Source organism: Rutidosis leptorrhynchoides, chromosome 8 (assembly GCF_046630445.1).
Source record: "Rutidosis leptorrhynchoides isolate AG116_Rl617_1_P2 chromosome 8, CSIRO_AGI_Rlap_v1, whole genome shotgun sequence".
In the NCBI taxonomy this organism is placed as follows: domain Eukaryota; kingdom Viridiplantae; phylum Streptophyta; class Magnoliopsida; order Asterales; family Asteraceae; genus Rutidosis; species Rutidosis leptorrhynchoides.
In genome coordinates this window covers 255,623,907-255,637,069 of record NC_092340.1, presented here as the reverse complement: position 1 = coordinate 255,637,069, position 13,163 = coordinate 255,623,907, and the positions used below count along the sequence as shown (strand labels likewise).

General features: G+C 36.0%; 1 protein-coding gene across 1 annotated transcript; it reads right to left on the bottom strand.

The window, feature by feature from the left end:
* Positions 1-564: 564 nt before the first annotated feature.
* LOC139861361 (probable serine/threonine-protein kinase WNK11) lies at positions 565-5,566 on the bottom strand. The gene is made up of 8 exons (XM_071849737.1): positions 5,293-5,566; positions 3,297-3,334; positions 2,989-3,216; positions 2,689-2,909; positions 1,972-2,129; positions 1,420-1,705; positions 1,126-1,337; positions 565-901 (listed from the first exon to the last, which is right to left on the bottom strand). Exons 1-8 carry the CDS (start codon positions 5,392-5,394, stop codon positions 653-655), a joined length of 1,494 nt encoding a protein of 497 aa, XP_071705838.1. The 5' UTR covers positions 5,395-5,566; the 3' UTR covers positions 565-652.
* Positions 5,567-13,163: the final 7,597 nt, after the last annotated feature.

Genomic DNA, 13,163 nt, shown 5'->3' with positions numbered 1-13,163 from the left:
AATTCAATAAATACTAAACTCAATTCTTTCATCACTTAATAAACAATCCAAATTTATTCCTACAAAAATAAAATCGAAGTGGATGTATCATGATTTCTTTAGTTGGTGGGTATGGCTAATTCCACAATGAGGATGAGGATGCACAGTAATAGATGGCATGTAACTAATTGAATTGAAGTTTGAGCGGTTACAATCCAATGGTGTTGACCGAATTTAGTGGGGACTTAATTTCCATATGTACCCTTCCTTCTTATTATATTAAGTTTAAATTAAGTATTTTATAAATTAATATAATAATAAATGATTGGTTCAGAACTGTTCTCACAAAACTTAAATATGAGAATATATATATATATATATATATATATATATATATATATATATATATATATATATATATATATATAGTTTTCTCATTGTACATCATTAAAGTATTCATATAATAGTGTTATCACACATATTATTATATGGTTAATCATATATAAATCACATTTACTTGCTATTGATATTTATCTCTTTGTATATGATCATATAGATTAATACGTTATTAGTAATGTGATCAATTTTATAAGAAGGGGCCAACATTGCACTGCATTGCATTGGCACCAAACATAATTCCTCTTACTCTTAATACAACATATTCATTTTCTTCTTACATTATACATCTCTTTCTAATCACTTCAACTTCCTTCTTCTTCGCCCTTTTCATCTCCTTGCAACATTGTCTATACCCTGCCTCTATTGCTTCTAATTCTACCCTCACCTTAACCTCATCACTTTCACGTAACGAAAGAAACGAACCATTTCTTGATATTCCTCTCACTTTTGAAAGTTCTTTCAGATATCCAAGACTCGGCCCTTGTTCATAGCCCGAGTTAACAAAGCATGTGTATCCCAACGCCTGTTTTTTAATATCAAAATCAAGTTACAAATTAGCATCCACATTTGCATTTTAAGATGTGCCAAATTGATTGTCGAATCCTCAATTCAACCAATCAAAATCTATAGATTGTGAAGTTAGAATTATATTGAAGGAACAATGTAAGCAGTTTTTTTCTTAAACTGCGTGTTTTTTTGTACGTAGGCAATAAATATGGGATGTCGGTAGTATGAAAGAAAACATACAGGTATGTTTGTCGAGGCGTCTTGTTTAGCACAAATGTTTGTATTCGATGGTCTCCAACCAGGTAAAATTCTTCTAATTGATTCATTGATAAACTCAGCAATAAAAGGTACATCATGCTTAGCTAACTCAAGTTGTTCAACCATCTCACATGCGACTGATAACGCAGTGTCTGTTTTCAAATAAAACTGGAAATCAATGTTCCTTACCCGACCTGCAACTGGTAATAAGCTTAAGGACTACATATTATTCATATACAAAAAAAAGATAATAATGCAAAAGTTGAAATTACTCACCGTTCGAGTCAGCGATTTGCATGTCCAAAGTGACAGAGTATTTGTCAAATTTGGTGCCTCTCAGTCTAAACTCGTGTTCATGATGCATCCTACAAAGTTCGATAACGCGAGAATTAGGTGTTGCGAATGGATATTGGGTTGGTTGTTGAAGATGTTTCGGCTTCAGAAAGGGATCTTCTAGAAGCTCTCTAGCAGACATTCTTTGGCTTGCAGGAACCAGACATTTCTCAATGAACTCTTTAATTTCTGGATCGGTAACTTTTTCAAGAGACGCGGGCTTAATTCCCTGTTAAATAAGTCGCCTATAAGAGTTTAACAATCTTTATTACTCCCTCCATCCCACTTTAATAGTCCATGGACAAAAACCACACGTTTTTTGTTTACTTTACAGTTTTACCTCTACTTTTTACCTACATTTTTGTTTTATATATGCATAAAGTAAAGTCATAAAAGAAATTTTCTTCATTATCCGTATCTATTTATGGAAGGTGGACTATGAAATTGGGGCGGATGGAGTACATCAATCAATTTAACCAAGAGAAGATAACTCACAGCGGAAACTTTCTTGTAGATTTGAGCTGCATTCTTGCACTCGCTATAAGGGTACTCAAAAGTTACCATTTCCAAGATGCACATCCCGAAAGAATATATATCCGCTAGTTCGTTATATTCCTCCTCGTAAAGTTCGGGTGCCATGAATTCAGGGGTTCCTACATTGCATATTCAAGGGAAAGAATTAGCTAGGGACATTCAATGTACGGTTTCGAATCAATTACCCCAAAAACCAAACCGAATGAAAATGAAAAATAAAATAAAAATTAAACCGGATTTTAGTTTGGTTTTCGGTTCAGTTTTCAAATTTGAATACGTTTTTCAAATTTGAATCCGGATTTTAAAACTAGATTTTAAAACAAAGAGACGAAAAATCTTTCTAAATAAAAGCCGAATTTAAAATCGATTTGTTATGATTATTTTTGTTCAATTATGATCTTTCGCTTTTGTCAGTTTTAACCGAATTCAAAATCTGTTTTCGGTTCAGTTTCGGTTTTGAATTTGATTTGAGTTTTCGGTTTTGCCTGCAAAATTTTCAAAATCGAACAAACTCAACCGAATAAACTGAGGAAACCGAAAAGGCGAAAACAGAACCATTGAACACCTAGAAAGAATGAGTAGGTGGCACGTCATTCGGTATGGGTATTGGGTCAAAACCCATTTGAGTTGAAACTAGTCTATTTAGTATGGGGATGAAACGGGTCGGGCTGGGTTTACCAATGAAACTTTTAGCTGTCGGCTGCTGCAATACAGTTGCTAATCCAAGGTCACCAATCTTGATTTCACCATGGTTTCCATTAACAAATATGTTGTCACATTTAATATCACGATGAATTACGGGAGGGTTTTTATTGTGAAGGTAGTCAAGACCGTGAAGAATCTGTCTTGCCCAGTTCTTGATAGCTCTAATATCGACTGTTTTATGCTTGTTTCGGTATCTAAATGACATAGAATATATACAAGTGAATACAATATGGAAAAAAGAATATCGCGTTTAGTTTAAATTAGGAGACTCACTGTCGAAGGTTTCCGGATGTAAAGAGTTCTGTTATCATGTTTAATGTTTTCTTCTTAACATCAATCCAAGATTCAAACAACTTGATGATGTTATTGTGTTTCAATGATTTGAGAATATGAACTTCTGAATACAACTTGTTGAAATCATCTGCAGACTGCAAGACATCATCGATTCTAACCCTGTTCCATGCTACTTCAATTCCTTCAATTTGGTCAAATGCCTTGTAACTAAAAATAATAATAATAATAATTAACAAGTCATTTGAAACGAAAAGGTTTATTGAAAAGGGGAAGTTATGGAAGCGTACACTTTCTTGAATGCGCCTTTGCCAAGAATTTCAGGGTACTGTGAAAGTAAAAAAAAACATGAATCATTATATGACAACAACATTACCCAATCTCGGGGGTATGGAGGTGTAAGATGCAGATAGTGATACCCCGAAAAAACATAGAATTTTGAGAGAAAAAAGAAAAACAAAAACATGAATCTTTATGCCACCAAAATAACTAACATCTTTTTTTTTGGGTAAAGAGTTTCACCCGGTAAATATTATTTATGAAAAATAATAAAAAATACAGATAAGAACAACGACCACAAGCACGCCTTGCGGCCTCACAAACAACCAAACACCTAACTAAACCTAAACATCAAACATAGGACTAGCAAAACCAGAAAAAAACAACGACACACCATTAAGGACACGAGACATTAATGTTTTCATTAAAGCCAACCCGATTTCATGCCAAATGGGGCCGTAACCTTATGAGCATGCTTCTCAACCATAAACGTGGCAGTTTCATCTTTATCAGATTCTACATCGCTCGGCTCATCCACAAGAGCTCCAAACGAGTTATTAACCTTCACTTGTTTATCCTTACTTGTTCCATCTCTCGGACCTCTTTTATTATCATCATAAGTGGCCTTCGGACGATAGACTACCTTTTGTTTTGGTTTACCAACACCAAAACCACCCTTGTTTCCCTTATTATGGTTCACAGCTGCAACACCTTTTCCTTTGTTCTTTAAGACAACTTTGAAACCATCTGCATCTTTCTTTGAGTTCTTGTCCGATTGCTTATCTTTTACAGCCTCTACACACACCACCTTCGGGCAATGAAGATCCATATGCCCAAATACCTTGCAACACGAACATCGAGGCGGTTTCCAATCATATTCAATTCGAACTTCATCCATGGTTACCCCATCACCATCAATACTAGGAGTAGCCCCTTTTAAGGATTCTTTCAAATCGGTTTCCGCAGACACTTCTATCATCGCTCGAGCAAAATTAGGGCGACCCCAAGACTCTTTGCACATGGTACTTGTGTAGGCATCTAACATCATAAGCCTTCCGATTTTTGATGCAATCACACTTAGGCCATCATTAGTAAATCCCACAAGAGGAACATCATATAGACGAACCCAAACAGGCACCTTCGTTAAATCTTCTTTAGTCAAAGATATATTCGGGGACCATTTATTCAAAATAATCGGAATAGTTCTTATCATCCACGGCCCTTCCTGTAACACCCTCAACATACTTTCCTCAGATGAAAACTTGAAAAAGAAGAAGCCCTTCGAGTTCATCATTATCTTCTCTAAACCATATTTCTTCCCAACATTCAAGACATAATTTTGAACAACAGGGAATGCAATTCGCTTACCAATGTAGTAGCCATATAACTATAGGACATCTTATCATAAGGGGAATTAGGGGCGAACATACGCCTTGAGCTAAAGGGTCCGTGACATCACTAGTTTGGTGTATACACCACTATATTTAACTATAGGACATGAATATTGGTAAGATTTATAGTTGTCTAGAGGTTAACAACCATTAAGGTACCCTTCAATTATAATTAGCTTTGGAAAAAAAATTCTGGACTTCTTTGAGCTTTCATCCTAGATTCGCCACTTAGGGGATGCTATATATTTTTGGTTTTGAAAATGACTTCTTAAGGTATCTTCACAATGAATGGATGTGTTTTTTTGCTCTGAAGTTGATATCAAACACCTCTTGAATTACAACAATTTGAATGTTTGATAGATTCTCACCATTTCAAATATGTGCATTTGAAACATATATGCTTCTTAACTCACATAATCATCAAGATTAATATGCCAACTATTAAAAAAAATTATATATATTGTCCCTAAATTAATTACATGATCACTTTTATAACATGCACAATGGTAACACACAATAATATTTTACTAGATGTAAACATAATGATACAGAACATAAATTCACAAAAACCAAACATTAAAATGCATAGTTTATGAGAAGATGGTGAAATAATTACCCTGATGAATCGACCACTTGGGTCTTTTTCGACATAATCGACTTCGTTGCTAGCAACATCTCCTTCTCCATTCAAACCTTTATCGTATTCTGAAGCATTCATTTTCACAGGAATTTAAACGACCAAACCAAAAGACAAAGCGGACACAAAATGGAAACAAAAAGAAGGAAACAATGAAGAATTGTAATTTGAAAGAAACAACAAGAGGACTATATCAGAAAAGTCCTAAGAAGCAGTTAAATTAGTATCGAATGCCGATCGCGTAGGGATCCTCGAGATCGGCATTCGACATTAGCACCAACGTTACCAAGATTTGTTAATGATAATAAGCAAGAGAAAAAAAAAAAAAAAAAAAAAAGTTTAATATGAAACTTGTTTTAAACTAGTGCTAGAAAAACTCCCCCTATTCCTTGTAGAATCACCATATCCTTGTTTGATTTTCTCTTTTTCTTATATTATAATTAAATAGATATATATGAAGTAGTTTGAAATCCAAAATGATATTGTTTGTTTTATTAGGAACAAGCAATTGGGTTATTTAATTATTGATTAGAAAAGGAGATTTTGGATGAAGAAATGGTGAGTTTGAGCAAGGAAAATGGGGTAAAACTTTAGTCAAAATGAGCCCCAAAAAAGTTTAAACGTTAGAGGTCAGATTAGTCAAGATAAAAGGAGAAATTTTTGTGAAAATGGAATGAAAGTAGAGGTGGGTTGCAGGAAGACAGGATTTAACGAACACCTGTATGGTACAACGTTGTTATCATCGAAATCACAGAATCTATACATACAATATATACAATAAAATATACTCCAAGAAATATACAACAAAATAGCCTAGTTTTTTTTTCACATAAGTTTGGGATCACCCCTAACCACCCACGCGTTCATATCCCATAGTTACATAACCCTCCCCCAACTATTGTCTTAGAGGAAACCTGGACCAATCGGAGGGCATGGCCAGTAAACCCCCCTCCTCGTTGCCCCCACACTAAGTGAAAGGAGACCTGTGTGGATACTTCAGGTCAGGGATAACATTGAGTGCAATGTTGCAGCCCAGCGGAGTCGAACTCCTGACCTCTCGCTAAGAGATGCAAGTCACTACCAGTTGAGCTACAACTCAATGTTACAAAATAGCCTAGTAGTAGTTGGAATCTGAATTCCTTGTAAGAGTTTTAACTAGGTGTAAGCGGTCTAATTGAATAATTCCATCATCATTTTTCAACCATATTCACGACTACTTTAATATATAAATGTTTGAACCTCGAGGATGCAAGACCTCAACTACAATACTATTGGTAACCTTAATTGTTGGACGGTGTCCAATATTTGACTCACATTTAAGGCATGGCAAAATAATTGTAGACTTTTGGTGTATGAAACTAAAATGGGAAGTGTGGAAAAAGTGGATGGCATGCTATGTTGAATATTTAGTTTTCACATACAAAGTCAAGTCGTAGTTGTTGGTTGCTTTCACATGGGAGTATTCACACAATGAAGATACATTATAAATACATGAGAATGTAGGATGAGAAGATTATTCAAGAGTGGGATCAAGTGATCCAAGGGAGGATCAAGTATCACAAATGAGAGAAAACACAGTTGATCGATAATATCAACGGAGTGTGTTTATTTGTGAGGTCGAGAGTTTTATTCTTGTAAGTAGTGTAAAAGAGTGTACGGGAAACTTAGATTTATGCTAAAATCTAAGGGGCTTGGGTTTGAGTTTAACTCATAGTGTACTTTTTCTTGTACCGGGTTCTTTTATATTATAAGAATAAAGGAGACTCTTGGGATGGACGTAGGCAGGGTTTGCCGAACCACGTTAAATCGTCGTGTTATCAGTTACTTTATTTGCTTTCTATTATTTCACGCAAGTTTGTCTCAAACAAATTATATCCTCGCTTCCGCTGGTGTGGGTGCGCTAGACAAGTTGTCATAACAAGTGGTATCAGAGCATCCAGGTGTTTCGGATAGTTTTTTTGTTTGGAGATGGCGAGAAACGGCGGTATGCAATTTAAGGTGGAGCCATTTGAGATGGCGGATGACGATTAGTATATTATTGAACACATGGATGTGTTTAATGGTCTGGTTAATCAACTTGAATAAGTTTAGGTTTAAAGGAGGAAGAAGATAAGACTCTTATTCTTCTTGCCTCTCTTCCTAGTTCGCAGGATAAGAAACGAAGATCCGATGACCGTTTTGAGCATGGGTTTGCTACGGTTGGTCATGGAAGGGGAAGATTTGCCGAGAAGAGATCTAGTGATAACAGTAGGTCTAGATCAGGTGACGGCGTGAAGGGTATCCAGTGCTTCAAATGTCATGAGTTGGGTCACTACAGAAAGTATTGTCCACTCTGAAGGAATGGTGAAGGTAAATCTGGGGGTTCATCGGCTGCGGTAGCAGTTATTGTGCCGGTGGGAGATGTTCTCACAATCTCCAAAAGTTCTACTTCTGCTCAAGATGAATGGATTTTAGATTCTGGTTGTACGATGCATATGTGTTCCAAGGAAGCTTATTTTGATAAACTAATGTTGAAGAAAGCGGGGTGCTGACTTTAGGTGATGGTTCAACATGTGATGTTGAGGGTGTTTGCATGGTGAAAATAAAATTGTTTCACGGAGCTGCTTACGCTTTTGGTGGTGTGGCGTACGCACCAAGGATGTGCAAGAATCTAATTTTCTTATGCGTGTTGGATTCTCAAGGATACGGCTATTTGGCCGTAGGTGGAGTTATGAAAATCACACGTGGCGTGAAGGTCCTGATGAAGCGAGAGAAGTATGAGGGTTTATATCGTCTGGTGACGAGTACAAAATGTACTCGTGTCTCGAAGGTTTTGAAAGTGTGCACGCGGGAAACAGGTTAGGAACATGTTGGGACATGTTTGACCAAGGTAGACGATGGTGAGAAGGAAAATCCTACTGTGGTGAAAGAGGTGATTCGAGACTCCTCTTCGGTGTCAACTAGGTAAGTTGAAAGGGGTTAGCTGCACATGGTTATTGGCCGGTTTTATTTGAATCGGGGTTCAGGGCCGAGGTGATTCAAGGTGTGTGCAGCGGGGACAAGGAGACCAATGGTGAAAGTACTAGTTGATAGTATTTTAGGTGACGAAAAAGATAAATGTTAGTCAAGGTGGAGATTGTTGGACGGTGTCCAATATTTGACTCACATTTAAGGCATGGCAAAATAATTGTAGACTTTTGGTGTATGAAACTAAAATGGGAAGTGTGGAAAAAGTGGATGGCATGCTATGTTGAATATTTAGTTTTCACATACAAAGTCAAGTCGTAGTTGTTGGTTGCTTTCACATGGGAGTATTCACACAATGAAGATACATTATAAATACATGAGAATGTAGGATGAGAAGATTATCCAAGAGTGGGATTAAGTGATCCAAGGGAGGATCAAGTATCACAAATGAGAGAAAACACAGTTGATCGATAATATCAACGGAGTATGTTTATTTGTGAGGTCGAGAGTTTTATTCTTGTAAGTAGTGTAAAAGAGTGTACGAGAAACTTAGATTTATGCTAAAATCTAAGGGGCTTGGGTTTGGGTTTAACTCATAGTGTACTTTTTCTTGTACCGGGTTCTTTTATATTATAAGAATAAAGGAGACTCTTGGGGTGGACGTAGGCAGGGTTTGCCGAACCACCTTAAATCGTCGTGTTATCAGTTACTTTATTTGCTTTCTATTATTTCACGCAAGTTTGTCTCAAACAAATTATATCCTCGCTTCCGCTGGTGTGGGTGCGCTAGACAAGTTGTCATAACATTAATCTTGTTGGACTGCGTACGTCATAGTATAAGGTTGGGTTACTCGCTCGAACATGAACAACCTTCTACCATTTATCATTTTTAAATATACATTAACAAAAAAGTAAAAGTGGCAGGAAAAGTTAAATATATAACATACATTTTAACGAATCATTAAATCATAAAACTGATGAAAGAATCAACTTTTTCATGTTCATGCTATCAAAAAGATGATGAGTACTTTTAACTAAGTGTAAGCGGTCTAGTCGAATAATTCTATGATCATTTTTCGACCATTTTCATTTTTCATGACCACTCTAATATATAATGTTTAAACCTTGAGGATGCATGACTTTGGTAATCTTGTTGTACTACGTACATCAGAGTATGAGGTCGGATTACTTGCCTTTACGAACAGCCCGAACAGCAAATACCTTCTACCTTTTATCATTTTTAAATATACATTAACGAAAAAGAAAAAGTAGCAGAATAAGCTAAATACATAACATACATTTTAACGAATCATTAAATCATAAAACGGATGAAAGAGAAGTTTTTCATGTTCATGTTATCGAAAAAGATTTTGGCTCTGTTAATCGGGTCAACAGCAAACGTCGATTTATTGGCGACTTCACTACCCGCTTAGAGCCTAAATTGATCTTTAGGTAGTTTTAAAACCGTTGAAAATTTGATTCTACCATTTTCATGGCGTCTCACACTTTTTTTTTCTTTTTTTTCACCTACTTATTGGTCGGAGGTCCATTCGGAAGCAATCTCTCTATTTATAGAACATTGAGAGAGAGGACTTTCTCCACTCTTGGAGTGTTTCACTTTTGGTAGAGAAATGACTTCTCTTTACTCTAGGATAGGGGAATGATTGTCAACATCTTACCTCCCTATACCCTACATATGTGGGATTGAGTTTTTTTGTTGTTGTTGTTGTTGTTGAAAAAGATGAGGACTTTTAACTAGATGTAAGCGGTCTAATCTAATAATTCCATGATCGTTTTCGATCATTTTCACGGCCATTTTAATATATAATGTTTGAATCTTGAGGATGCAAGGCCTCAACCGCAATACTATTGGTAACCTTAACTAATTTTTGTTCATGTAACCTCGTCGCGAAATGACGTCACTATTCCTAACCAATTTTTATAATGTCATAGGATGAATATGGTAACCAGTTAGATACCGCCAATATGGTTCGAAAAGCTAACCCACTTCGTGTAACTAAAGAAACTAATTTATTTTGAAATGATACATGTAGTCTCTAGTAATGGCATCGACAAACCACATCACATAATTTGAGAATGGTTCATCAATAATTGCAGAACTCTTAAATTTTCACATCGGTGTAGTCGCACATGACTCCAGCTCGGCAGCAACATGGACTTCGTGAGTCAGGGGCGGAGACAAGGGGAACTGAGGGGTGCTCACCCTCCCCCAATGCCCAATCAAAACCTAAGTTTCAATTGTATTATTATGTCCAAATAATTGTAAGTCTCCCTAAAAGTTCAAATCTTAATTATAATATTATGTCCAAAATATGTAAATTAAATGGCCCAACTTTCTAAGTCTCATATAAACCACCCTTATATGTAAATTCTGGCTTCGCCTCGGTCGAGAGTAGTTCATGAAATGCCTAGATCATGAAAACTATGCGCCAAAATTAATCGCATCGATCACCGAATACAACGGAACACTCCTCTCCGTCGATGATGAGAACGGAACATAAGTGTACAACGAAAATGTGACGCCCCGTACAAAACCATCGTGTACGGATCATCAACAACAGGTCCATTACACGGTACAATACTACATGATGTTTTAAAACAAGTTTTGCATTCATGAAAAGGTGACATCTTTACCAACATCAAATGTTTTACAAAGATAACGTGCTTCTATGAATAGAAAGCATTAACATAAGTACGTGACACAAAGATCATTACAAAGCCATTGTTCAAATGTAACATAAGTTGTGAATGCAAAGTAAAAGTTCCATGATTGAGACATCTCTAAGTAATGTAGCGGAAGTCTAACACAGCGAGTCTGTAACAGCAAGTCTATAACACCAAGACTATAACAGCAAGTCTAACAGCGGAAGCAACAACGTCTAAGCACCTGAGAAATACATGCTTAAAAAGTCAACACGAATGTTGGTGAGCTATAATTTGTTTGTAATCAGTAATGTAATGCAGACAACGAGATTTCAGTGCTTCAACCAGCAGTTTAAATCAGTAATTCAAATCAGTATGATAAAGTATATGCTTATCCGTGGGCACCCGGTAACTAACTTAACATAATAATAATACCCCCTAAAAGTACACTTGGTGAGTGCGTATGTCCTCGAAGTATTAAACACCTGTTAAATGCTAGCGCGAGTAGCACGAGTAGCACGAGTGAGGATGTCAAACCCTATGGATCCATATCTAATATTCGCGTTCACCGGTTCAAAAACCAATGATTAAACGTTACCGTGCTAAGGAGAATCTTTGTGCCGTTATATCACCCACACATATGTAAATTTTAAGTACTCGTGTCTAGTGTAAAACATAAAAAGCGCATGTATTCTCAGTCCCAAAAATAGTAAAGTAAAAATGGAAGCTATAACTCACAGTGTATAAGCAGTAAAAGTCTGTATGAAAAGTATGCAAGCAGTAAGTCGGTCCGAAAGGTCGCCAACCTAAGTCAAAGGTCACTAAGTCAGTATGTTATCCCCAAAAGTTTAAAAGTGCATAAATTAAGTCTAAGTGTTATCATCATAATCATCATCATCATCATCATCATCATCATCATTCATCATAGCTAAAGTAAGTTTAACAAGAATAGAGATCGAAACAATAGGCTGACTTTGGACAGCTGTTACGACTTCTATACAAATCGAATAGATGCGTATTTAGTGGACAAGGCTCCGCATGTGAGTCCTCTAACTCCTGACCAATTTTCAGAACCTAACCCGTCTTCGTTTGTCTGTGGCGACTGTTTAAGTGCGAGTGGGTCAGAATGTTTCAGCTCGACGTTACAAAGGCGTAGTGATTTTCGAAATGCTATAAATCCTAAACCGTACATCGGATTTAGGTGAGTCTTAAACGAAAAGTCATCTACTCGAAACGAACTATCTGAAAATCAATTTTCCAGAAGCCTAAAGAGTCTGATCAGACCCCAAAAAATAGTAAACAAGTGCTCCGGTGGGATTCTTGGTGGCTTAATGCTCATCACAGTTCTCATCCTTGATGTTTGTAGCTTCAAGTGTACAACTCATTAATGTGTTAGCATCACTTTGACCAAGATTCAACCATCAACACACAAAATGTCAAGACTAAGTAAGAATTCAACTCACTTAAGAGTTTTAGAAGGATGATGAACCAAGTTTACATCATTATTCTTAGTCTTAACACAAACACAAATTCTATCTACAACAAAAGCTACAAACTTTCATTCAATCAAACAAACAAGACATAATTTTGATCAAACAAAGTAATGGAATCCTAAGCTAGAGAGCTTGGATCCTTTTCACAAAAGTTATGAGATTACAAAGGTAGAAAGCTTGAATCTTTTATGTTCTTGAAGATCTTGAAAGCATAAAGCTAGATCTTCAAGTTTTATGAAGACCATAAACACAAGTTTTGATCTTTATAACAAAATAAAGAGACCATAAGCTAGAAAGCTTAGATCTAACAAAAGTAATGAAGATTCAAAGCTAGAAAGCTTGAATCTTGAATGTTCTTGAAGATCCTTGAAGCATGAAGCTAGATCTTCAAGTTACATGAAGACCATAAACACAAGTTTTGATCTTTACAACAAAATAAAGAGATTATAAGCTAAAAGATTAATATCTAACAAAATAAGTGAAGATTCAAAGCTAGAAAGCTTGAATCTTCCATGTTCTTGAAGGATTCAAACCCAAGTTTGAATCTACATGATAAAACAAGATCAAAAAGCTAAAAAGCTTGATCCAAGTATGATGATGATGATGTCGTGTATGAAAGAAGGAGAAGAAGAGAAATAAAACTTAAAACTTACAATTTTTAGAGTAAGAAAGACTAGAGAGAAAATAAGAGAGTAAGTGTGTGTAATTTGTGAATGAGATCAAGTGTGAAATGTGAGGAATTAGCATG

Excerpts from the sequence above, each read along its gene's own strand:
- LOC139861361 (XM_071849737.1), bottom strand. The coding sequence starts at position 5,394 with ATGAATGCTTCAGAATACGATAAAGGTTTGAATGGAGAAGGAGATGTT. Across the intron at positions 2,910-2,988 it reads ACATCCGGAAACCTTCGACA|ATACCGAAACAAGCATAAAA; the intron begins GTGAGTCTCCTA and ends TATGTCATTTAG. Across the intron at positions 1,338-1,419 it reads GCAAATCGCTGACTCGAACG|GTCGGGTAAGGAACATTGAT; the intron begins GTGAGTAATTTC and ends TACCAGTTGCAG.